This window comes from Pseudoliparis swirei, chromosome 13, assembly GCF_029220125.1.
Source record: "Pseudoliparis swirei isolate HS2019 ecotype Mariana Trench chromosome 13, NWPU_hadal_v1, whole genome shotgun sequence".
NCBI lineage: Eukaryota > Metazoa > Chordata > Actinopteri > Perciformes > Liparidae > Pseudoliparis > Pseudoliparis swirei.
The window spans coordinates 5,146,279-5,172,765 of record NC_079400.1 but is presented as its reverse complement, the minus strand read 5'-3'; the positions used below and the strand labels follow the sequence as shown (position 1 = coordinate 5,172,765).

At 39.9% G+C, this 26,487-nt stretch overlaps 5 protein-coding genes across 9 annotated transcripts; 3 read left to right on the top strand and 2 right to left on the bottom strand.

The window, feature by feature from the left end:
• The first annotated feature begins 870 nt into the window (after positions 1 to 870).
• On the top strand, positions 871 to 7,029 carry LOC130203600 (catechol O-methyltransferase domain-containing protein 1-like). 3 transcript variants are annotated; one of them, XM_056429920.1, is made up of 8 exons: positions 1,038 to 1,381; positions 2,727 to 2,753; positions 3,126 to 3,250; positions 3,382 to 3,487; positions 4,425 to 4,543; positions 4,843 to 4,897; positions 6,193 to 6,326; positions 6,426 to 7,029. In XM_056429920.1, the coding sequence occupies exons 1-8, from the start codon at positions 1,150 to 1,152 to the stop codon at positions 6,576 to 6,578; spliced, it is 951 nt and encodes a 316-aa protein (XP_056285895.1). In that variant the 5' UTR covers positions 1,038 to 1,149; the 3' UTR covers positions 6,579 to 7,029. The 3 variants fall into 3 exon arrangements, with proteins under 3 accessions (XP_056285897.1, XP_056285895.1, XP_056285896.1); XM_056429922.1 differs by lacking the exons at positions 1,038 to 1,381; positions 2,727 to 2,753 and adding an exon at positions 871 to 943; XM_056429921.1 differs by lacking the exon at positions 2,727 to 2,753 and having other exon boundaries at positions 1,042 to 1,381.
• Positions 7,030 to 7,114: 85 nt separating this feature from the next.
• LOC130203601 (voltage-dependent anion-selective channel protein 2-like) lies at positions 7,115 to 11,549 on the bottom strand. Of its 2 annotated transcripts, XM_056429923.1 has the most exons (9): positions 11,415 to 11,549; positions 10,452 to 10,523; positions 10,279 to 10,328; positions 9,406 to 9,558; positions 9,264 to 9,316; positions 8,924 to 9,151; positions 8,643 to 8,793; positions 8,007 to 8,064; positions 7,115 to 7,899 (listed from the first exon to the last, which is right to left on the bottom strand). In XM_056429923.1, the coding sequence occupies exons 2-9, from the start codon at positions 10,516 to 10,518 to the stop codon at positions 7,808 to 7,810; spliced, it is 852 nt and encodes a 283-aa protein (XP_056285898.1). In that variant the 5' UTR covers positions 10,519 to 10,523; positions 11,415 to 11,549; the 3' UTR covers positions 7,115 to 7,807. The 2 variants fall into 2 exon arrangements, with proteins under 2 accessions (XP_056285898.1, XP_056285899.1); XM_056429924.1 differs by lacking the exon at positions 11,415 to 11,549 and having other exon boundaries at positions 10,418 to 10,499.
• Positions 11,550 to 13,604: 2,055 nt separating this feature from the next.
• Positions 13,605 to 19,827, bottom strand: LOC130203438 (sphingomyelin synthase-related protein 1-like). Of its 2 annotated transcripts, XM_056429599.1 has the most exons (7): positions 19,698 to 19,827; positions 18,872 to 18,979; positions 18,223 to 18,798; positions 17,382 to 17,477; positions 16,056 to 16,173; positions 15,803 to 15,953; positions 13,605 to 15,299 (listed from the first exon to the last, which is right to left on the bottom strand). In XM_056429599.1, exons 2-7 carry the CDS (start codon positions 18,919 to 18,921, stop codon positions 14,995 to 14,997), a joined length of 1,296 nt encoding a protein of 431 aa, XP_056285574.1. In that variant the 5' UTR covers positions 18,922 to 18,979; positions 19,698 to 19,827; the 3' UTR covers positions 13,605 to 14,994. The 2 variants fall into 2 exon arrangements, with proteins under 2 accessions (XP_056285574.1, XP_056285575.1); XM_056429600.1 differs by lacking the exon at positions 18,872 to 18,979 and having other exon boundaries at positions 19,698 to 19,812.
• A 126-nt stretch (positions 19,828 to 19,953) lies between these two features.
• On the top strand, positions 19,954 to 21,860 carry si:ch211-223p8.8 (dual specificity protein phosphatase 13A family protein). Its single transcript, XM_056429603.1, has 3 exons — positions 19,954 to 20,410; positions 20,513 to 20,730; positions 20,861 to 21,860. The coding sequence occupies exons 1-3, from the start codon at positions 20,262 to 20,264 to the stop codon at positions 21,052 to 21,054; spliced, it is 561 nt and encodes a 186-aa protein (XP_056285578.1). The 5' UTR covers positions 19,954 to 20,261; the 3' UTR covers positions 21,055 to 21,860.
• Positions 21,861 to 23,253: 1,393 nt separating this feature from the next.
• Positions 23,254 to 26,487, top strand: LOC130203442 (dual specificity protein phosphatase 13-like). Its single transcript, XM_056429604.1, has 3 exons — positions 23,254 to 23,507; positions 23,702 to 23,919; positions 24,408 to 26,487. Exons 1-3 carry the CDS (start codon positions 23,380 to 23,382, stop codon positions 24,617 to 24,619), a joined length of 558 nt encoding a protein of 185 aa, XP_056285579.1. The 5' UTR covers positions 23,254 to 23,379; the 3' UTR covers positions 24,620 to 26,487.

Genomic DNA, 26,487 nt, shown 5'->3' with positions numbered 1-26,487 from the left:
CAGAAATAAGTTTCTCAACAGTTCCATCTTATCACCTCTCCTTCTCTCCTCACTCTCCAAACTATTTCTCTCTCTAAACTCTCCAAACTCTCAACCAACAACCCACATTTTGAATGGATCCTGAGGGGTTTATATTGCTGTCAAACCTCCCGGCAATATCTGAACCACTTCCCGAAGCAGTCACGAGGAAACGCCCCCTCCAATACTCGACACACGCTTCGAAGCGTCGGCACATCTCATAACAACACTAGTTAATGCCCCAGGTTAGAGTGAGCACCACCCACTGTACTTTTTGAGAGCACAGCACCTGTCAAGGCGTGGGGGTGTGGATTTTGTTATGTTCTTTTCTTTGGTGCCACTGTCGGTCCTTGTTGGTCCCTGTGTTGCTTCTTGTTAATAAATACTTTTCGTGTCCTGAATTGGTGTGACTGCACCCTCACTTACCCAAACCTGCTGCCCTTATGTTGCGTCCCACTTCGAGCCACCAGGAGGCGTAAGAGTAGTTTTGTATGTATTTTATTATATTTTAATGTGTTGTACTATCTGGACCTTGAGTCTGTAATAAAAGTTTGATTGATTGATTGATATTATAGTTAAGCTTCCGTACCATGGGATATATTGTATTTGTTACTACTACACTAATCAGACAGCTGTGACTAGTTACTTGTTGTGTACATGTGTAATACAAATAATCCAATATTGTAATATTCTGCATAATGATAATAAAAAAACACTGAACTGGACTATTCTGCATGAATGGCATTTTTACTTTTGTTACTTGGACTTTAGCTCAGCATTGACTTCTCTGTTTTTACAAGCCTATCAAATGAGCGACAGCAAGTCATGTGACTTTCATCCCTATGCCACTGAACGAATCATGAACGCATGAGTTTATTTGAGGACACGCTCAAACCCAAAAGACAGTCTTCTGGCAGGCACGTTGGTGAGTCGTCTTCTCTTCATAAAAACACAGTGCAGCTGAAGTCTTAGCTCTGCAAGATATGTGGGTTTCATAGTAGGACGAATTTGTCTGCTAAATTAGTATTTATCAAATCGGCATTTCGTGTGATTGGCAGTAGTTGGATCACTAAACTCTACTATCGGCAGCAGTCGTACCAGTCACGTGGCCGTGGTCGCTACGGTCGTGCAATGTGTTGCATAACATTCGCTTTGTCTATGAGCTCACCCCAGCGGCGCTTCGCCTCTATTCGCGGTATTACGGTAAAACACCAAACCGACAAGGAAGAGCTGCCGGCTCGCATCGTGTGTATCGTGGTATCGCAGTGGTTCGGTTCAGACATGTCTTTTCGTAATATTTATAAAGAGGCGCTGGCGGGGTCCATCACTCTGGGAGTCGTTTTGGTCGCCGGTTATTTATTTGGTAAGAGAAAAGCTGTTTTTAAAGCGTTGTCACATCGCTACTACACCCCGGTAAGCTGGTTTAGTGTGTACCAGAGTGATTCACCACTAGAGGCCGCTGTTGAACATTTCTTATCTCTGTGTGTTTTTTGGGGGTGTTTATAGGAGGAAAACTCATGTTCTATTTTTGCCTTCAGTAGATAAAGTTAAATAGATTTTCAAACTGCCTGAAAGCTGAAAATCAAGCCTCTGTTGACTTGGAAGGTTACAGTAGTGTTCCACGTCGTTTGAGTATATTCAATTCAGTTTATTTTATATAGCCCAATATCACAAATTACTAATTTGCCTCAGAGGGTTTTACAATCTGTACACATATGACATTCCAGGACCTCACAGATCAGGAAGAACTCCCAAGAAATAGAAAAAAAACTTTCACGTGGGAAAAAGGGGAAGAACCCTTCAACGGAGCAGGATCCCTCTCCCCGGATGGACAGAAGCAATAGATGTCATGTGTACAGATGAAAAGCTTTACAGAGTTAAAACACATTCAATGAATATGACAATGTATGAATAATTAGTAGTAGGCATGGACCACAATCCAGAACTCTACAATACATGAAACAGGAGGAGGTAGAGATGAGGCTGTGGTCTGAACTGAGGGCAATCAAGTGGAAAACCCTTTTCACTAATCTGACAGAGAGAATGGACATTGGGCAATAAATGTTCTCCCTTAGGAACGGGTATACTTTGAACTTTGAAAAGAGGGTATGACGCAAGTGGACTTTGAACGAGTTAACTTGCATAATGTCTGACGTAATTCTATCTTAAAACACATGTTTAGCAAGTGTATTGCATGAGTAGGAAGGAAGACATTAGTAAATGTATAAATGTGAATGGAGTTATTAGTAGTTGAAGTCAAAAGTATGCAAGATCATGTCAAACTTATTTTTCACCTCACACACTACTGTATGTACTGAATGGTGTTTAGTTTAGTTTATTATGATCCCATTAGTCCTATTTCTTCCTTCCTCTTCCTGCAAAAAAAAAAAATTACAATACAATACAATAAATAAAATGCTGTACACATACATACATTTTAACAAAAAAACAAAGAAACATAAACAAAAAAGTAATTTAAAAAAAAAAATAATAATACTAAAATAAAAACCTAATATATTTCAATTCCTTTTATTGCTTTTTTCCTTTTGAAATTTATCACATGTATTGTTTCTTTATATGATATGAGGGAGGCACATTATGGCTCTGTACATTACTACTGATTTCTTTAGTGCATTATTAGTTATTGAGAGAAAAAAAAAAACCATTGAGTGCATGTCTGGTATTATAAGCATGTCTCTCATTTGCAGGTGATAGCTGTAAAGACAGACTGACAGGTTTGTAATATAGTGTCCAGAGACGCTGCCTCAGCTGATTGCAGCCATGTGCAGCACTAACACCAGAACGTGTTAGTCGAGACTGATTCATAGTATTTCCTTCAGGATATATTGTCTTACAATTTCCATTCTCCATTTCTTTATCTGGATCAGTTACTGCCAATGCAATAATTGCATTTTCCCACTGAGATCAATTTAGGTTTAATCTAATCCAAATCAAATAACTGCCGTACATTAACAAGACCAGACTTCAGTTTCCGGAAAGATGTATGAACTGGATAATCGAATGGCATCATCGTGCTTTTAAGAACCATAATTGTCCTTAACTTTAATTATATTATCCTTTATAATTGTTTCATGGTTTGTCCTCAGGGAAAAAGAAATTTTCCAGAATGAGCATCTCCAAAAGTCACTGTGAGGGAAAAACTGACCCACTGATTCAGTACGTTCTCAACAACTCCTTGAGGGAGCATCCGGTCCTGAAGAAACTCCGATCGGTAAGCATGCGTCGGTTTCCGGAATACATGTGTGCTCTGGCACAATCAAGCACTCGATGGCAGGAGATGTAATCATGTTTCAGAGTAAATTGGGAAACTAACACAACTGGTTTTCCGCTCATTGCTTTCAGGCGACAATGGACCACTCGTGGAACAGGATGATGGTCGCCTGTGAGCAGTCGCAGTTTATGGCCAATCTGGCAAAACTTATCAAAACCAAGAAAGCCATTGAGATCGGTAAGGGCCGATCTCCGAAACCTGCGCGCCTCAAATCATTGAGTTTGACCAGTCTTTGACCCCTTCAGGTTCAGGCAGTACGATTACCTATAAATGTACACAAGAAGCCACGTCACGAGGAGAAATGAGGTTGTGCAAGCAGGTCAGTGGAGTTCTCCCCTCCCCCTTTTGAGGTATGCTCCTTGTTTACGGGTCTTGGTGATACCCACTGCATCCGGATTGTCTTCTTGGCTGAGCGTTATGACTGACGGGGAGAGGACAGGCTTTGGAGTGAGACACATTTTTCTGACGGCGCAAATTTGATAAATAAGTTGGTTAAATATTCAGCAGGAGCAACTGAACTATTCAGATTTATAGAGGTTGGAGTTGGAGGTTCAGTTGGAGTCCGACTTTGAAGTCTAGTTTATTTTGTCTTGTTTTCTTTTGCAACATGGACGTATGTATAGACATATTTAATTACTCGAATATGCATTTATTTTGACACATTTATTGCTATTAGGTTATAATGCACTTTTTCGTGTACAGGTGCAAATATAAAACATCTCTAGTGTACGGGTGCGTATAGATGTTTTGTCAGTTTTATGCTCTGGAGCTGAGAAACTGTCGTTTCATTTTGAATTTTTTTTTTGCCTTCGAAAGGAAATAAAAAAATCCTTGAAACTTGAATCAAATCATTCTGAAGATGAGGACGCGTCACCGTGTAAAGACATGTCCTTTGATCGCGCTGCAGTGCTCTCACAGTTATACATTTCTTGCCTTAAATCTTAGTCGGGCGCATGCTCACATCGGAAAAGCTGATTACAAACCTGACTGCCCTTATTTGTGGTCAATAAACCACCTTTTCCCCACAAGGAATCTAGCAAATCAGATAAATACGTTATCCCTGCAGCACTGTATTGTCATCCATCATGCTCATTTGAGTGCTCTCTCATTGCAGGAGTCTACACGGGTTACAACACGCTGAGCATCGCACTGGCTTTGGCTGACGATGGAGTTGTGGTTGCGTGTGACGTCAGTGACGAGTACGCCAACATCGGCAAACCCTTCTGGAAAGAGGTACCGTCCACATTTATGTTGAAAGTGCTGATCAGTGCAGATGATTTCCATACACCAGTCGATAGACGGACTGTTGCTCGGTTTAAAGCAAGGCTGCATCTGCATGAGCTGAAGACGACAGCGTGTCGGTCTTTTGTGGAGACAAGTCTGCCGAGTGTTTTTATAATCAGAAAACTAATTATTTACACGCATGTAAAAACACTCATAAACATGATATGCTGCAATACATGATTTCTCATTCGGCATCAGACAACTAATCTGCTCCACTTTTTAAAAAATATTCTTTCTTTTTTTTACAGGCAGGAGTGGAGCAAAAAATTGATTTACGCATCCAGCCAGCACTTAAAACTCTAGGTACAGTATATTCATCTCTTTTCTTAACTTGTTGAATTTTTTCTGATGCAAAAGTTACAAAAGTCATTCAAACTCCCTGAAAGCCCAAGGGGGTGAATATAATGAACTCTTTTCCAAAAGTTAAAATCGTCCACAATTTGTTATTCCACAAAGGCAAAACTATCATAACTGTCAAAATATCGCCATTTTGTGACTACTTTTAAAAGGATTACCCTCTTTCAGGCGTCATCAATAAAGCCAGGCAGAGCGTCAAAGATAGATACAAGCAGATAGGCCAATCGGCCTGTATTTATCCGTGCCGCCTGAAAGAGGGTAATCCTTTGAAAAGCAATCGCAGGAAGAGGGTTACTGGAAAGCCCCGTGGAAGCGGTTGTGCGTTGCGCTTTAGTGGGTGTTTTTATGAATGAGCCCTAGTGTGCCCGAATGTTAGACAAAGATAATAAACTCCTTCAAATAGCCACACAAAAGCTGAGACATATGCTTTATCTGAAGGGTTTTCAAAAAGTGTCATTGTAGTATGATTAAAAGTGCAACTATCTGTACACTTAACGCTTATTGTGTAGTGTTGCAGGGCTGTTGCTCCATGAGTTCCCTCGCAGTGAATGATGTGATTGTCTGATTTGGATATCAATTGTCCGAATTAGCCGCCATGTGGCACAACAATCGGGTCCAATTTAACGATTTCATTCGTTTTGGTAACTTATCTGGCTTCCAGTTGGCGTAGATGTACATTAAAGGGGAGTTCTTGACATGTTGAAGCTTCGCAGCTCCGTTTCTGAAGTTCTGTCGGCTCGAGTCAACGCCGGCGGATTGATCTTAAATATGTATTGTCACGTTATCAGGATCACATTACCTTGGATGCGCGTGTATATGAATCAATAATTACTGACAATTTATTACTAATGATTCCACTTCTATTTTAGTCATTGTTAAATTAGAAAGATAAAATAAAACTCATTATTTAATCAAAACATCAAAGATTCTCTTTAGTGTTTTGATTGATGAATGTCTCATAATGCTACTTAACCTTATTTCTTCTTTTTCTTTTCTTTTTTTAACTTCAGATTTACAAAATAAGCCAAAAGGAGAATGATCTTAATTTTTTTTCTTTTATGGTTAAACAATTTTGGAAAAAAATGTAAATTACCGTATTTCACTTTATTCGAAATATAGAATATGAGACTGTCTCTTCAAATCGATTTCATATCCAGCAGTGAGAATACTGTTGACCAGATACAGTGCATTAAATGTATTATATGTATAATTTGCCACTCTGTTCCTCTTAATTCTTTCAGATGATCTCTTGTCGGATGGCCAGGCCGAAACATTTGACTTTGTCTTCATCGATGCAGACAAAGTAAACTATGACAACTACTACGAAAAGTCTCTGCAGTTGTTGAGGAAAGGGGGAATCATCGCTGTCGACAATGTAAGGGCCACCCTACAATACATATTCAAGTTTCAGTTCTTGCGTGAGGATATTTAAACAAGCTAATCATCCCAAATGATTTATTTTCTCGTCCTCCAGGTGCTGTGGGGAGGAAAGGTGTTGAATCCAACCCCCGGTGATGAAGACACTGTGGCCATCGACAAGCTGAACAAGAAGTTGCACCGTGATGCTCGAATCAGCCTCAGCATGCTCACAGTGGGGGATGGGCTCACACTCGCTTTCAAATTATAGAACAGATAGGAGTCGAGGATTCATACGCTTTGGGATAATGTACATCCTTTAAGTTAGGTGAACTTTTATATGATAAGTGGGATGGTAGCTGAAACATGTTATTACCATCTGGGCTCGGGGTACTACAGGTTGTGGGATCTCTTGGCAGACATGGAATCAAGTGTTCTTAAATATGTTTTGATCGGTGCATAATGTACTGTGTGAGGCGAGCGTTTTGAATTGGATGGCTCGCCCTACTTGGAAAAGGAGGCAGTCTGTAATATCTTTATTAGTTTTACAGCTACAAGGCAATGTGCAAAGTTTGAATGAAATGCTGATAATTCAATGCAGTTTATTTTATATAGCCAATGGCACAAATTATGTATTTTGTCTCAGCAGGCTTTACAATCTACACAAACACCCTGTCCCAGGACCTCAAGATAAATTGATTAAAAAGAAATGATCCATGCCATTTGTCTTTGTCATTTAGTTATTTTACCAAATGCATTACAACTCTCTATGCTGTATAACTATAGTGATGTTGAATTACAGTAGAGGATGATTTCAGGACTTTATTGCAAAGGTTAGACACATGCCAACAAACAACGCTTCCTGATTAGTGTCAGTCATCAGAAATGGGAAGAAAAGAGGATGATTTACTGATATTCTTTCACTCGAGTCACAATGAGGAAAATAAAAATCCCTTTAGCATCGTCTTGCAGCTTCGAAGGTATTCAAGGTAGCGGAGGTCTCACACTCCATCACAATTAAGCCTCTAGAAAGATAAGTGAAGACGAGCCTTAAATTGGCGTCGACCTTGATAAGCATAAATAGTTGGAGTAAACCTTCCAACGGGTAGAATATCACCACTAATATACAAATACAATGTGCAAATAAAACAAAAGGAGAAAGTTTAAATAAAGATATCATCTAACAGCTCAGATATTCATTCTATATTATCACATCAGAAAAATAATATGGTTTTGGTTTTTTTTCGAAACCACTCCTAGACATGTTGCACCCAGAGGAGGGTCAGAAGAAGTAACGGATGAATACATGTGATTGAAACATGTTTAGTTATTGTCACAACAATAAAAAGGGGGGCTGGTGGGATAGTTTCGATTTTGAACACTGCTCGAGAGAACTGGGCTTCTTCTTTGTTTTGGCTTCACCTCTTAAAAATATCTTAAGACGAAGGGTCAGATTCAGCTGATATTTCTCATCCTCCTTTGAAAAGGCAGAGCAGATCCTCATGCATCCAACTCCAGACCCAGGCCGAGTTTGTGACCCCCAGCATTGATGTTCTTCCCATCCACCAGTGCAGAGAGGACGAGTTTCATACCTGAAATTAAAAAATGAAATGCATATATATATTTTCTTTGTTCCTGAAAAAAATATATATCTAAATAAGCTTTTGAAATTGTAAATTAGAGGAGAGCTGGTTCTTACCAGGTCGGAGAGTCTGGGTGTATCCAATTCCCACCAGGCTGTCATTATTCACCTTAGCCTGAAGAAAAAGCATTAAATCATTAAACTACGATTCAGAGTGTACATACAGTACCCCCACCCCGCGGAATACATTACATTGTATGCATTCTAATTACCTGGGGATAGCTCCCAGGGAAAAGAAAAGCACTATCCTCATCCTGTGTTGGCGGAGCAATCGTTGACGCACTTCCCTTGGCCCGTAAATTGAGCCTTTAATATCCGGGGATATTATACACGAATCATTAAAACGAGGCTTATTGGAACCGATCTAAACTCAGATGATGTCACTGTTCTAAAGCCATTGCATTGTGCAATGAACAGATACATCATAATGATAAGTTAAAGAAAAATACATGGCACTTTAACTCTAATTTTGACATACTGGATGTTCTTACAATCTAACTAAGCATATTAAATGAGAAAAACATGGAATTGTCCAAACATGTCCGATGTTTTTTTACAACCTCACAAACACCAATGCCTTGCTCCTTGCCTATGGCTTATTTCCAAGAACTGCTGTTGGCCAACACAAGGGAAAAAACATAACTTCCTTGAGGGGAGGAATACATTTTTTAGTTTCTTTTAAAAGACACTTACTGATATGGAGGCACTGGAGTCCAACTGGTATTTCGCAGCTATTCCAAAGCGAGTGCCGTTGCTGCCTGCAGTCCAGGCCAGATTCACAGCAGTCTCCAGTTGGTCGTTTACCTTCTGGTAAATAGAGCCCCCGAACTCGGAACCATCATTTCTGAGAGAGAAAGTTCAACGTCGCATGTCAGTATTCTTCAAACATTTACATTTGATACAAATATAATCGTGTTACTCTACAGTCAGGTTTCTCGCATCGCTTGATTCAACTAGTTGATGCTAAAACGTACATGTTGGTGTGGAGCTGGAAGTCTCCGGTCTTGTAACCAACTGAAAAGTTACTCTGAGACATCTTTGATTTGGCCGAGTCAAAGGTCATCTGGTAGCCGGCCAGCCAGCCCTCGTAGCCGGCTACTGCTGCTCCGTGGATCGTAGGACCGGCGAAATCTAAATCGACATCGACGCCGACATTGATGTATTCGCGCTTGTAGGCGGTCTTGACCTTGCCGCTCTTCTTGCTGGGAAATAAAAAATAAATAATGAAATGTGAGGAAGCGGAGTCGGAAGAATGTACTTAATACAATGATAGCATGTTGTGATGTTACCATAAACATATAAAGTGTTGCTTACCCAGTATTTGGTGAAAATGTCGTGTCAAACGTAAGTTTCAGCCCTTTGGTGATCTAGAGAAGATCAACCCATCAGTCACACTTCATTTAGAGCGGTTGCATTAAGCGGGATGATGAGCATCATCGCGGAGTTATTATTTTACCTGATCCTCAACACAAATTTCAGTTCCGAGTGTGTTTTCCGTGGTCCACTTCTCTGTGAACGTCAGTCCATACTCAGCCCACTTGTACTTGGTCTCCAGGGTCCCGGAGACCTTGCTGGTGTCCACGTTGGATGAGCCGGACGTTTTAAACTCCTAAAAAAAGGGGAAACAGGAATACAGTTTGATCCAACTGAAGATAGTACAGCAAGTTGAGAGACTTAACAATTGGCGGGGTTTAACCGAGGGACCAATTTCTGATAAATGAATGAGTAAATAATACTGAAGGTCACAGCAATAGACCACAGGCACAGCTGATCCAGTTAAAACAGAAATAGCTTCACTAAATTGAGCCAATCAAATCGATAGCTGATGTGCGAGTCAGCTTTCCCCACTATGACCATCCATGAAAACCATGTACCGTTCCAGGTTTACTAATGACCTATACATATGCATGAGAATGGCACTAACTCCATTCACGCCAAAATTAAGAGAAATGGGGCAACTCAAAGCTCTGTAAGGCACATTTATTTATTTTATTAGGACAATTCTATCTTCTCTTTTAATTATAGGTCTTAGTTTAATTGGGCAAGAACTAAGACAGGCATTTATTTTCCATATAAGTTCAATGTGTATGTCCTTTAAAAATTGAGAATACATATTTTTTTATAATATTAAAATGTGCATTGATTCTTCTTTTTTTAGGACGTAGATGTGCTATGAACAGTGTTTATGATAGGCAAGCTATGTTTCTAAATGACCTTAAACACACTTATCAGCCAACATATAAGTTGATAAAATATCCGTTATAACCTCAAATCAGCTGATAATACCTGCAATGCACTGTTGTGTATTTAAAGTAGCAGCTATACTCACCACTCCACTTGAAGACTTTGTCTTCACATCAAGCTTAACCAGCCCAAAACCTGCAAGAAATATGAAAGTGAGGAACTAATGGGCTTGGGAATGCATTTCAAACAGCCGACCTATCCTCTGAGTGTCAATAAATACACACTCATAAAACTGTCTGTTATTTTGCTTCCAGTTACCATATCCCTTATTGAGTATGTCCTTTGCTGCTTTTCCAAGATCCGCATATGTTGGAGGAACTGCCATTTTTCCTGTAACAAAAAGGACATTTCAAAGAGTGCGAATGGTGAAAAACTTTAACATGACGACAAAAGTCTGAAAAAAATCGGTAAAAGGAGAAAAGTTATAAAATGGTGTAACAACCAGGGAATTTGGACTTTGTAGCCACCATGTGAGAATTTACGCAATTTATTTCCCAATTGTTTTTACTCGGTTCACCAAAAGAATTCACTGCATTTGTCTAAAATAAAAAAAAATGTTAAAAAAATCAATAAGACTATAATAAAATATAAATAGAGTTGAAAATATAACAAGCAAATCAATTACATATAATAAACAAGACTATAATAAAATATAAATAGAGTAGCAAATATAACAAGCACATCAATTATATATAATAAACACATATTTTATTAAACAGTTATATAAACTATTTGTATTGTGAAACACCTGCACCACTTGACTTGGCCTCATAAGGTCTCCATACTCTCTCCTCTTGCTCAAGGTTAGACAACGAGGACTGTCTGCTAACAGTAACCAACCTCATTTAAAGTGAGGACAGCACACATGGCAACACGTAATGTAATATGTCATTCTCTTTTACATTACGATTATAATTCGGCAATATAAATATTAATCCAGCAGTGTGTATAATATAACATGGTTTTGAGGAAATGTTTGTGAATTAGATGCATACCCTGTTAAGGACTCCACGTTGCCATTTTTTTATTATCTTCTAGCTAAATGTCAAATGATACGACCGATGACATCGTCTCCGGTGCCAGCTAAAGTATTTTGAACACACGAGGGAGGGAGGGAGGAGGCGAATTCTTGCTAGCAAATGGGACGTTTGATAACCATCGTCGACATTCAAACAAAATACAACTTGACGAGGCGGAGTAATGATATGGCCTATTACTTACCGAGTATCACTGTTGTCGATTGTGTTGCTGTCAACTTGAGAGAGGGGGAAACGCGGCTGAAAGAGGTACAGGAACCGGTGTAGGACGATATGGAGGAGACGCCGCAACAAACACCCTCCTGACCTCGGCTGCGCAGGACCCACAATTTAGTCGTTTATTTTCAAGCCTGTCTGAAATTGGAACGTGATGATTATTTTGTGATATACGTTCAGTTCATTCGGTATTCGTCCTGTGGTTGGACAACAGCGGACGTAATGCTTATCATTTGAAAAAGTCAGCATTTTTCCTGCCAAATGTGTACTGTCAGCACACGGGCAAGTGGAAGACACCTATAGAACAATAATAATAACAAACATTTTAAGAAAAAAGGTCCTGAATAATTCAGTGATCGGGCCCAAATAATAGTAATAACAACTTTACATTGTCATTATATATAATTATATATATATATATATATATATATATATATATATAATTTTTTACTCGTGTGCTCTGCTGAGCTTTGAGCCTGTTCCATGAGTCTGTTCCATGAACCTGTTCCATGAGCGTATATTTATCTACAGTACTAAAATAAAATAAAATAAAAAAACATATATATATATATATATATATATATATATATAAGAATATATATATATAATTTATTTTTTGTCACCATCTGTGATGTCTCGTGCAGGTGAACAATAATAGGCTACAAGCTGCATACATTTTGCAGACAATTATATAAATGCTGTTCACTATTGTTAAGAATATAAAAATGCATACATAGTAGCCCATGTCCCTTACATTGCTTTAAGGCCCCGAAGCACCATACCTTGTGTCCTTCTATGGCAGTAAGGCCCTGACCAGAGAGAACAGCACATTCACATGCTCACCCACAGGCTTTGGAACATCCTGACATTGCCTCATAAATAAAATATAAATAAATATTAAATCCCCCAAGAGTGGTTCTCTGCATTTAACCCATTTAGTTATTATTAAGGAGCAGGGCAGCAGTGCAGTGGGGGGGTGGGGTTCAGTGCCTTGGACACTTCGACTTGCAACTGGGAGAGGGAGAGGGATCAGAACCACAACCATGCGGTTGCAGGACGGCCCTCTTACCCCACTTAGCTACAGCCGCCCCAAAAAGGAGCACAGATAGGTAAAAAGTCTTCTTGACCTCGGTCAGAAGATGACACAGGCACACGGAGAGTACTAGGCACGAGCTATGCACAACCCCCCCCCCCCCCCCCATCCACACAGGGAGGATAACTAGGAACCCCTGGCCCTGACCTCACCCTGACCGCTCAGTCGTAGAATTGAGATTTAATAAGAGCCGTACCTGTCACCGTCAAAGCACTTGTTTATGTAAGCAACAGATACTTTCAAAGCCTTTTTAGTTTCTATTATGTTAAAGAAACCAGCACTTCCTTAGTAGAAACTGCACACCTCCTGCTTTAGATGGAGAACAACAAACACACACACTGATTATGACGATGGTGAGAAGATCAGAGCCGAGAGGGTGGGACCACCCTGAGCTCCGATCAGAAGGTGTTCAAAGTCTAAACCAGGAACACCTCCAACTGTTTTAACCAACCACTGTTGCTGTCGTGAGCCCAGAGGGTGGGACCACCCTGAGCTCCACCGATGAGACGGACAGTTTAGACCGAGTGACGTCTCCATCTATATCATCCAATCACGCTTGCTCTTAAAGATTATAAAGAGTCACGTTCTCCTTGAGAACTTTAGTCTGTTATCGAACGATGCTTTATTAAATTAATTCAATTGATTATTTTGTGTCTTCGGACTTTTTGTTCTGACACACTTGATTAAATCCACTTTGTTTTGAATTTTACTTTGCCGTCTTGGTCATCTTTTCCCAACCTTCGACACTATGTACATAACCACAGGATCCATGCACAGTTGTGGTTGTTTGATTATATTTAATGACGTTTCATGATAATACGAATCAGTTAGTTCCTGTCAAACTCACCCAAAGTTAGCATTGGTGTCAGTCCACAGATCGTATGTAGATATCCTAAATTACGGGGGCCTATCCTAGTATAAATAACGTTATTAAAATTCAAATAAATCGTCGTCTATCTCAGTGTTTGTGATACATAAATAAGTCTTTGTTGCTCAGTTTTTCTTGATATGTTTATCATTTAATGTCCATATACGTGTTGTGCATGCAAAAAGAATATAAGAAACTTGGATCTCAGCTCTTTAATGATTAAACGAGACATGAGTAATGCGGTTTTGCGTGAACACAAACACAACAGCATCATTCCTCAATGAAATAATTAATTGTGGAGCGTCAACTCCATCTTGAATATCTATGTTTAACGCACTGTAACAATAGCAGCTCTCCAACTACAGCGGTAGGTTTCACTCAATGAAATGTAGAGGCCACTTTGAAATCAACATTACACTTAAAAAGCACATTGTGATTCAAATAAATATAGTCAAGAGCAACTGTAAACATATTTCTTCATGTGCATGTTTCTGTAACACCGTATATGAAATATAAAAATACCTATCGACTGTTACAAAACAAAATAAATTAATACAAATTTAAGGATCCTTTTTAAGAACTATTACTACAAGTTAATATCAAAGGATCATTATCATTTACACTGTATAATGATTCAAACAAAATAAAACTATACAGCTATCAGACAGTTAACATTAAATATTTGGGACATTTCTACAGGGAGAAACCGACCACAACACTCAAGGTAATTGGCAATTGGAATTATACTTAAGACAACTGGAAATTAATCTTTGATGCCATGTTTTGGCTGATAATGACATTATCATCCTTTAGTGTATCCATCAATGAGCACGGAATTGCTCGGTCGACATCAAGTAACACAGTCGACAAGTCAGCATTATTTCAAGGAACGACTTTGAAACAATGGCAGAGAAGTAGCGTCCGTTTCGATTTTGCAATACAGAAAACGGCATAATGTAGATCTTTACATATTGCTTTAGCAGTGGTCCTACAAGTTTACAAAATGGGAGGAAAGACAAAGCTTTCAGTGAAGAATCCAGATCCAAACCTTGAAATATTTGGGTATATTAATTGCACAGTAAATGGCAAACTGCTGTTAAGGATTAGGGAACCTGTTGCCTGAGAATCTGTTGATGTGGCTTCCTTGGATGTGTGCTATCAAAAATACTTACGGGCTTCCAAGTAAGTATTCAGGATAGGAGGTACTAAAAAAATGCAGTTCACGCTACATTAAATTATATATCCCATTAGAAGAGAAATAAGTAACCAATAAATGAGACACTTCTCCACTGTGCTCACTTTTTAAAATCAAGCCGAGTGTTTTACGGGCTTTTAAGAAACTGTATGCGTTTGGTGATTTTGTTAAATCCGTCTAAAATGGCGACAAAGGAAGCAGGTTTTGAAAATAAATCCCAGAATATAAGAAGGTATGGCTCTGTGTATCCCACCAGGCCTTAGTGCTAACAGGATCAGAACAGTAGTCCTTGTTGAAGAAGACATCACACACACAACGCCTCAGTTGGCAACTTGACAACGCAGACTAAACGGCACAGGCTAATAAGTGTCTGACAGTACTGCCGCTGCTCCTTATCCAATAAGCCTCCTCATCGCAGTCGGCCTGGAGAAGGGCCAACAGTACTCGTTGGGGATGGGACCGTTGACATTGCACTCAAAGAAAGAGAACATGGGGAACCAGATGCGGGCCCGGCGGCTCTGCTGGTAGGCCCGGGTGTTGGCGAGAGTGTGGTAATACAGGAAGAGTCTGGTCGTGATGTAGAACGCGATGAACACGTCGATGGAGTAGTGTTCATGCGCAGCCAAGATGAAGAAGATGCCGAAGAGATTCAAGACCCAGGACAGCGTGTGAATGAAGTTCCAGCTTCGTGGGGTGTCTGTTTGAAAAAAATAATAATTTTTACATTAAACAAATGAGCGTTATTGTTGTTGGGAATTTCAGAGCTATTCAGAAATGTATACATATCTTAAGAGACAGACTATTTCTGTCCAAGTCAGACTGAGGAAGGCCACATTTTATTTCAGTTGCAGTACCAGTGAAGGACACTTGATGGCAACGAAGAGACAACGGTCCCAAAACTTCCTTTGCCTGTTTCATCATCATGATTTAGTACTTTAACTATCTGACGTCACAGACTGTACATTGGGCAGAATGTTACTTTAAATACAATACATCAAATTCAGACATTCAACCAAAAGGAGGAAGCCGAGTTACAACTAAAGATATTTCTTACTTTTGTTTGTTTTAAACAAAGACCAAGATCAATCAATCACTTTTCAGAACAAAGTTCACCTTTGAAGTACACATTTAAGTGGTTCTTATCCCCTCTGAATGGAACACAAAATTACAAGAAGGAGCTCAGACGTGAAAGCTACTCACACTCTGTGACAAAGAAGTTGAGCATGGTAATGACCACGGTGTGGCCGCTGAACATGTAGTCACCACATGTGTGCACGCCCGTCAGGGTCATCCCAAAACCGCTCCAGATGGCCACAGCTCGCTGCAGTTTGGCCCACATGTCCCCATACATCTAGAGGAAGAGGAGAAGGGAGACTCTCGGCGCTGTGATCTTTTTTTAAAAGAGCCAGCGAAGCAGCGTTTAAGATCCGTAGAGAATGTAATCACGAGTTACCTTTCCTGAGCATTGCAGGTGCTGCCCTGGCACCGACAGGGAGGTGACAAACATGGTGATACAGCGCAGCATGAACACCGTCCCCATCAGGCTGCACATGCGCCGCAAAAGGATGGACCTGCAAGTCGTGACAAGCGGTTAACTTCCAAAGCATTGATTTAACCCTCCTATGACCTTTGGGGTCAATTTGACCCTTCAATGTTTGACGTCTCTGAAAGAATGATTAACATTTCCTTTTTTGCTTCATATTTCATGACTTTCTAATTTATTGGGGACAACTGGGAAAACATAAAATTCACATGATGATATGTTTTCAATGTCCTGTACACAACTTGTACGCATCGGTGTTCTTTGGGGTCATTTTGACCCCAGGCTGTTTTTCACTGTGTAAAACATAGAAGAAATATCAACATTTGTTTGTATTTAAAGGGCTATTTAGGTAGTCAACAAACAAACAAAATGTACCTGACACTTAAACTTGGGAAACAATATTAATTCTAATCATTTTCTGGAGGTTTTAATGGCTGTGGTCAAAAAGGGTAAAAGATGTTAGTACATTTGAAGGTAACAGCAGGGTTAAGGGACACACCGCAGGTAGAAATGCACCAATTATCCTGGTGGATTACAGTTTCAGAGTCTGACATGCCGATTCCGATATTGCATCCAAGAACTAAGATCCAAGATTGTAAAGCACTCCGAGACAAATTTGTAATTTGTGAAATTGGGCTATACAAATAAACTGAATTGAATCGAACTATAAATCAACAGGATACACAATTTTTTTTGTAAATTGCCTTTGATGGAAAAATAAAATCCAATTGTATTTCCTAATAAAACACAGGCTAATAAATCATCATCATCATCATCATTTTCTAAAAGAAATGCACTGTACTAGACCTTCTCTCACTCAAAATCATCTCAAAATAAAAGTGCTCCAGGTTACTAGAAAATTGAGATGCAACTGAAAATCAATTGCAGTATATCCCACTTTTACGAGCTCCATGTCTTCTTTACTCACAGAAGATCGTCCACACTGACAACACAATGTGTGTGTGTGTGTGTGTGTTTGTATGCGTGTGGCTGTACTGTGTGCTGCCGTTGCCACTGTGTGCAGCAGAAGTTACGGCCTACGCCGCTGTGAGAGCGACGTAAAACCTTCAGCCGGCACATGTAAGTAGATTTGACCAGCAATAAATCAGAGATATCAAACTGTTGCCGGTCACCAGTCGTGGCCGATCGATCGGCGCCTCTTTAACTGGAGGAGTCCTGCAGCTCAATCCCTGTGGTGATAACATTGCACTGAGGCGAACACTGTCAGGACTCTACCTGTGTTTATGGAGCAGCAGAACCAACAACCAGACATTACAGAGGATCACTCCACATGCTTCAGCCATGGCAAAGGCCCATGGTATCCTGGGCACACTGTTGAAGAGACAAAAAGAGAGATTAGTACTGAAATGAGTAGTCTACTACTTTAGTAATCTTTCTTAAAAGTGTGGATTTGCTGCTTTTATATAATGTTATTTTGAATATCTTTGGATGTTGGACTGTTAGTTGAAAAATAAGCAATTTTCCATTTTTTTTAATGATTAATTTAATTCCATAATTAGTTAAATCATGAATTAATTCAATTCAATTCAGTTTATTTGTATCGCCCAATTTCACAAATTACTAATTTGTCTCTTTATTATTATTTGTCTAATTAACCATTAGATTTAGCCTGAAAAAGGGCCCTTGTAAGATCTTTTGGGTTAGTTAAGGCTGAAATATTTCTCACAGGTTCTAATTTCTCTTTCAAAAGTTTCATGACTGACTTAAAATAGCAAAATATGGACTGCACAAATCACTAAATTGACCAACATGATTCTATGTGTTGTCTGAAATTGTCTCTCGCAAAAAAAAACTGAAAAGACATTGCATTAAAAGCTCAAATCTGGTCATGTAGGTCACTTAAATAAATAAAAAACACTCAACCATTGCTAGCCCATCAGGAATATGTGAGGATGATAATAGAAAAATGCTTCGAGGAAGTAGGGCGGTTAAAATATCGACCATCTGGTATATTGTGACAGTGAATAGATATGTGTATGTGGTCACGCTTTCTTTGGCATTTCACTTTTTTTTATGGCTACCCAGTGCACTAGGTCAGAACATGTGACACACCCACCTGTCTAGGAAAATATCTGGCAGTGGAGGATATGTGCGCATGTCAGGCACCCTCTCGTGCACTATGACCATGACGAAGGACGTGAACCCAAACACAAAGACCACATAGATCGAACTAAGCACCGTCTTCCAGTACTCTGGATCCAGGCGCCGCGTCTGCTGCTTGTACTTCCCATTGGTGTACTGGTTATACTCCTCTCCGACTGGTGCCGTGTCAGTGCTGTCACAGTCTCTGCACGAGTCCCCATTACACAGCCAGTCCAAACTGCCTCCGGAGCCCGTCGGAGAGTGACCGTCGAAGGGAAGACCCAGCTCCTCCAACACGTCGATGTTCTGCTTCTGCAGTTTGCGGATGGACGCCATCAGCCGCTTGATGTCCCCCAGCACCTTGAGCTCCAGGGGCGCCGAGCGGAGGTCGTACTCGCTGAGGGCCAGCAGACTGGTGCCGTCCAGCCGGTGCTTGTTGCACAGCAGGTCCACATAGTCGCAGAAGCCCTCTTCCCTCAGCCACTTGGCGACGTGTTTGGGCGTCCAGCGGCGGACACTCGGTTGGCTCATTTGCTCCTCGCTCTGAAGGCTGGAGAAAAGCACATTCGATGTTCAAGGAAAAACAACTGAGCTCTCCCTTACTGCCAGCATCAGTTACTCACCGACTTCCTCGCCAATAATCAGAGGCATCTTCAGGAGAAGTAGGGTCCATTTGGCTCACCTTATTTCCACTGAATCAGCTAAATTATCTCCCCAAAAGACACGCAACACTGCCACATAAACAGGAAAAAAAGCTTCACTCTGTCACAAAACTAAAAGTGACAAACAAGTTGAAGTCAGTCCCTGAGCTTCAGGGGCAAGCTGAGCAAACATATGAGGCGAACCCTGGCAAGGATGTGATAAGATAAGCGTGTACGCACTAAGACAAATGTAGATTAAGAAGCAGACATACTCCACAAGGACAGAGAGTGATTGAGACTTTTGTAATAGCTGTAAATGGATAATAAATCGTAGGCCAATATGCCCAGTCTTATTATTAGCCGATCCATCCGACACTAATCAGAAGAATCCTCCTTTAGGCGTAACTTCAGTGTCAGTGTCTAACCCTATTGCATGCATGTCTACCTGTTGTTAAATGGCTTCACGTGACATTAGACCAGTGTGACTTTGTAGTAGAGAGCAGCTGTAACTCCCTTCAGGCAGCTAGGCTCAACCACCTTGTTTGACACCACATCACTGGCTTATCAATAAGGTGGGGCCAGGAGCTAATTCCACTAATTTGTCCTCAATATCCGGTGATGTTACGATAACTAATCCACCTGGTGGTCGACAGTGTACGTCCCCACCAGCACGCCCGAGGCAGACACGAAAACATGTTTTCATTTATCCCCACAACTCTTCCCAAGCAGGCTAATTCAGGTCGAGCTAACCAAGCTAACGTTAACTAGCATGCCGCTAGCTAGTGCGTGGAGCTCCACGCTGACTCACCCGGACCGAGGCGTCACGGAAGACGATGCGGGGGTTTATTCAGCTAGCTCGCTGAATGGCATCTGACGGGAGTCTGACTAAATCGTAAGGGCGGTGGCAGCAATAACACCGGCTTGTTGGGAATCATGTCGCCTCCCTTGGCTTCGCGCTAGTTAGCATACTGTTGACAGCGCAAGGCGGTAATGACTAGAGTAGCTGCGCACGTAGAAATCCGCTCCAGCTGAGCAACAGTAACACCTGCTGGTAAAAAGAGAGTAGGCCTAATGGGGAGTTTTTAATTCTGCAGTATTGTTGTTGTTATGCATAAATAAACGGATTGTGTGCAATTAACCGCCTCAAAACATCACAAAGTGTATACATTAAAGATATGAATGTGTGAGGTTGACCATAGTTTAGATTATAGGTCACTGATTTAATTATAGGCCAGGGTCACCTGTCCTTGTCAGTACCAACGTGAATGTAGTATAACCTCAGCAGAATTTTGAAATATATGTTGGGAGAAGAAATCATACAAATGGGGAGTTTCAGAGGAGCATTTTATTATGGAGGCAACTACAAATATTCATGCAGTCAACTATGAACACTGTACAGCAAAGTAACGCCGTGTACCCTGCCACTCCGTCAGTGAAAGACTTGGTGAGGGTTTTGTATGGAGGAAAAAGGTTTGGAAATCATGTGGATGAAGTCTGGCCTAACCTATTCATTGGTGACATGTAAGTCTTTAAAATTGCTCTTAACGGCGTATTAAATTAAATCAATGCAATATTGTTTGTTTTCTTTTAATGCTTTTCCTGTTCTAACTGTTATAACCACAGGTCAGTGGCCAATGATCGCTATAGTCTGTGGAAGCTGGGAGTCACTCATGTTCTGAATGGAGCTCATGGGAAGATGCACTGTCAGGGGAGTCATGACTTCTATGGCTCCACTGTGGATTATTATGCAGTGCCTGCAGATGACTCACCATCCTTTGACCTCTCACGCTATTTCTTTCCCTCTGCTAAGTATATTCAGAGTGCACTTGACACAGCTGGTGGTAAATACCCATGGTGTTGCTTTATTTTGCCTCAGTTTTATCTCTAAGCGAGTCACTCATTTTATCCAGAGTATACTCCCAGTATCGACGAATGCTTCAGGTTCCTTGTTTTCTTATTTTTCCTCACCAGCTCGAGTGTTTGTCCACTGTGCAGTCGGAGTGAGCAGATCCGCCTCCCTCGTCGTGGCCTACCTAATGATCCACCACCATTACACTCTGCTGGAGGCCATCAATAAGGTCAAAGAGCGCAGATGGATTTTCCCAAACAGAGGTTTCCTCAAACAGCTGTGTGCTTTGGATATGAAACTACGCCAGATATCATAATCCCTTTCACCTCAAAACCAATTGATTATCTAAATTACTGAACCCCAAATATCTGTTTTCCTTAAGAATTCAGTGTCTTCGAGTGGCGGGACATACTGTACTTTAATCAGTCGGTTTCCAAGAACGGTATGACATCTATTGACCCAGGTGCTGTGTTTGATGTGAGTCATGCTGTCGGTTCACAGTATATTTCCCCTTATATTAGTCGGAGATCAATGTATCAACCCACTCTTAAGCAGAATTGATTTAAGACTTAATATGAGCCAAAATGAGTAATTTAACCTCGGTTCAATGTTGAACAAAAAGTACATCCATGATGTTGTGTTGTGTATTCACTTTAAAACATCATGGACAATCAATCAATGCTTTATAACACAGTATAATCTAGTTGCAAGCAGAATGATGTACATTTAAAGTGATTATCTAAGTAATTATCAACAGGTATGAAGCATCCATGTGTGTAAAAAGATGTTGAATGTCTGACAACGTTGAAGCTGTAATCACATATAACATATCTTCATGAGTTTTGGCACGTTCATTTACAGTTTTAAACGCATCGTTAATGTTTTATCACAGGCTTCAAGGATTTGTTAAAGTGCATAATAAAGTCTCATCATGGTATCGCAATATTATCTTTATCATTAATCCAATAATTGTGAGATGAATATCTGATATTGTGACATGCCAAGTATCATCATCACCAGTAAGATTAGGAGTTGACAAATAAAATAATGGATTCAGTATTCTCCCCCACTATTCAACAATGAAACAGCTATTTCACCACAATGTTAGGAGATTAAAAACAATATTTGAAAATGTATCCAATTAAACAGTTAAATGAACAATTACATCCGCTCCTAATACTAAAGATGGATTAAATGCAGAGGTCAAACTTCATGTATTTTGTATTTGTGTATCAGTATGTATATGACGAATGAATTGGATTACATTTAAATCTTTGCGAAATATTCATAATGATCAAAATAACCTTTGATGTTGCCTTCTCTAAAACATCTTAAATGTATTCAGTTGCACTGGGGTCAAATGTGTACTAATGACCTCAGTATTTCTCAAATCCAACAGATATTTAAGGCCATAGCAAACCATTAATCAGCAGATGCTTGTTCAAAAGCCTTATGTTGTGAACAATTGATCTTCATTGTGTACATGCTGAGCAGAATGTACAATACCTGTAAATGTACTACTTCAGTCTTGTGGTTCCAGTGGTAGATTTCGGACTATTTTATATCATGGAGTTAAGTGCTGAAAAGGCGTTTATGGTCAGGATCTTTTCTGAGAACATTGGTCTTTGAAACTTTACAATCCTCCTTGGCTCTGCTGGAGGAAAGGACAACATGAGACGGTTCAGATCCCCACGGTCGTCTACATCTTGATGTGGAATTCGTTGAATATTTCTAAATCATATTCAATATTTCTTATAAATGAAACTGCATTTCTAATAAAAAAGCCTCTTCAAACACATCTAGACCTATATCATAACAGGATTTTATTTCATATACACATCAAATAAGATTTGATCCTGCCACACACACAACACTGTGGATGCATCAATAAGCAGAAGCAGCACTTTAAATAATCCGTCAATAAATGCCTCCGGCTCATTTTGACCCGGAGGCATTTATTGACCGATTTTGTGTACAACATCAGTACTGGCTTTTCCAACATCATTGCGCCCACATTTTACCTCCTCGTTCACGACCCTGAATGTTATGGAGGTTAATTATGTTTTTCTTCCATTTAAAAGCTGGAATGGGTGAAATTGACCTGCACCATAACAGGAGGGTTAAAAGAGGCACTTGCAGCAGTGTGAGGGCCGTTTGATGTCATGTGCAGCCAGGGGAAAAGCTTTATTGTTTTCTCCCTTTTCAGCCAATTTGCTTTCAAAAATATTTGTGTCAGAGCAGTAATAGCTGCATGAAACTGTTGCAGTATATCTATTCCATAACTGCTGCATTAAAGTGCACTTCTCTGTCATCCAGTATAATCAATGCACTTAAACATTTTGTCCATAATAGCATGCAATTATCACTGCTTTATGGAATTATTCATCTCTGTTTGAGACTTTTTAAATTAGAGCCCCGTAGCGATGTGAAAAGCAGAGCTTGGGCTGCTCTGTTTGTTGTTCTGCCCTCTGCACGAGTAAGACTACACGCTAGGTTAAGCACTAAATTGGGTAACTGTCCAGTGACAGCAGATAAACACCTGCTCGTACAGATCATCCTGAGCCGGAGCCGAAGGGAACTGCTTTCATACAACAAACATTTAGACTAGCAATTGATCTAAGACGGGACATTTGGACTTAAAATGTCAGAATCGAAGGACAAGAGAAAGGAGTATCTAAGTGTGAAAGATCTGCAGAAGGTTTTGGACTCGTGCAAACTACATCTTCGTCAAGTTGATGAGGTCTGGCCAAACATATATATAGGGAATGTGTAAGTATACTTTTTATTTCAGACTAAATGAGTTTGCCTCGCGGGGATACGTGCAACCTGTTACTTGTAATGTTAAACAAGCATGATGTTTTACATCACTCCTGCAGATTATAATTCTAGAAAATAAATATCGTGCTCGGATGCGTCGCCTTCACATACGTCTTGAAATTCTTTCTGTCTCTTTGTGTTGCTAGGGCAGTAGCCCAAAACAAGACTTCATTGCTGAAATTAGGTATAACTCATGTATTAAACGCTGCTCACTCCAAGCGAGGCAGCATAGGGAACCAAAGCTTTTATGGCAGCGGCTTTGTGTATTGTGGCATTCCAGCAGATGACTCGACACACTTTGATCTGGATGTTTACTTCCAGACTGCAGCTGATTTTATTCATAAAGCTCTGAATGCACCTGATGGTAAGACTCCCCTTCTTCTTTACATGAAATGTTATACTTCTCTGCACAGTGAGTTTAAATCAACTGCAAAAAAAAGGGTAGTTATATTTCTAATTCTTGCACATCACATGATTTATTTCACTCTTTAAATCCTTAATAAACCCATATACTCAAATTCTCCCATCATGCCGACTCTTTCAGTCTCACCTGCCACCACAATGCAATATTGAGGATGATGTAACACAGAATTTTAATCTATAATTGACCATAGCTCCTTTCAAAGAAGTTATCAAGCCGAGGACAAGCTGGGATTAAAAAGGCAGTCGGGCCAAGCCTGCAAAGGGACCTTAAACGAACAAAGGCAATGAATTTTTAGGCACTATTTATAGCTCACAGCAGGAAAAAAGAAAGGCCACAGCATGAGACTGGCACTCATGTATGATACTAATAAGACTGAGGCCTCGCACTAATCCTTCCTCCCCTCCCCCTTCATCTTGTCTGTTCTTCAGGGAAAGTTCTGGTGCACTGCATCATGGGAATGAGCCGGTCATCGACCTTGGTGTTAGCGTACCTCATGATCTACCGTCACCTCCCGCTCAAACGGGCTTTGCAGAAATTGATCCAGAAGAGAGCCATCTACCCCAACAGGAATTTCCTGGCTTTGCTGTTGGATCTGGATCTGCAGCTGACAAGAAAAAAACAAACATGTCAGATCCTGTAATCAAGAGAAGTTTACAATTTTTTAGCCACACAGCCACGTGGTGTCTCGAGATGGAGATGGAGATGCCAGTCAGTCTGTTGGTCCAGACTGAAGTCATGAAATTTGGTTTAACATATGACTGAATTTCTGTGAGACTGCACTTTGAGATTAACAGCTAATATATAGCATGTTAGCATGTTAGCATGTTGAATGTAAACCAAAAAACAAGACGAATGGCAAAGCTGCAATTTTCTGAGCAGGAAATTAGAACATTTAATGCATATTAACATGCTAAATGTTCACGGTAAGATGTAGAATGCAGAATCGATGTTTCAGCATATAACGACCTTCTTCAAGTTGCTCGCGTGCTACACCAACATGTTAGCATGCTAAGTATGCTAACATACTAAAGATTGCATGCTAAATATTAGCTATTTAAAACAATTTATGTTTTGATAATGGAAGGCTTTTGTAGGCTACATGTGTCATGCTAACAGCATGGTAACATCCAATAAACTGGTTGTTAATATGCATGGAGGCATGATGGTAGTATGTTAACACGTGAACACAATTATCTGCATTATCATCTTCCAAATGTTAAGGACATTTGACGTTTTTAAAATGTGTTTAGCGGTAGAAATTATAAAAAACAAGGAACATTTTAAAATGACAGTTTAGAAAGTAAATGCAATGTGATGTGAAAACAGAGACGAGGCTGAACAATGTATGACAATGATAAGGATATGTGGTGAATATTGATGTATTTCAGATACTTCACATTCTTGTAAGAGTTATTGTTCTTCAGCACCTCATTTATTACAGCAGAATGGACCAAATGTTTTTACAAAGCATTATCTTTTTCTAAACTCTGGGGATGACTCAGAATCAAAATATTAAACATGCTTTTGAACATTCAAACTCAAAATGGGAACTAATCCACAGCATCCGTCTTGAACAAGATCCATGTTCCTTTCTTTTGGTGTTGTTCGTCAAGCCAGTTGAGCTCATCACCAATGTACATCAAACAGTTTCAGATATTTTGTTTGTCTTTATTTGGAGCAACATTAGAGAGGTCAGACACAAAAAGCTGCATCATTATATATATATCATTATACTCAACCTCACTGTAACAGACGCATATGCACACTGAATAAAATGGCATGATTTGTATTGCTGAAGTCAGAATTTGAATTTCAATATAGGCTATGGGTTTCAGCTATGGATATTTAATTTGGTAATAAGTTCAAATAATATACAGTCAATAAAATTCTGGAAAGAATTTTGATGTAAAGAAATGTTTGTAATATTTCAACATATTCTTTGTCTATCTTCTGTGTTTGTTTTTGACATATTATTTATGTTTTAGGCCAGACTGAGTATGTCAGCTTTTCTGTTGTATTTACCAAGTGATCCACATATAAAGTAAAAGAGAAAGTCCTGACTTTGCCGAATATCCAGGTGTTGATTAAGCACATTTCACTTAGAAGAAGAATCTCAGGAGAGACTTTATCCTCCCTCCTGTGCTGGTAGCTCGGGTATCCTAAAAAGGAATCCAGAGGACGATGCCAGAATTATTTTGAGCTGATATTCAGAAGTTAAAATAGCAAAAAAGGTTGCAGGGTAGATTGCCAAGGAGAACGTAGACAGTTGTGCTGTCGACCTACATGTCGCTCTTCTACAGAGAGAGCTTGAAAAGCAACGTCTCCAGCCGAGGCAAGTGTCTGATAACAAATTGTTGTTCCGGATTGGTTGCAGATTGAAGTCCATGTTGGAACCATTTTATTAGGCTGTATAGTGGATGGATATATAGTACTGTAAACCTTTGTTTGCAAGGTACAGTAAACATGTTTCTGAAGCACTTTAATAAACAAGGATACACTGTAATGATA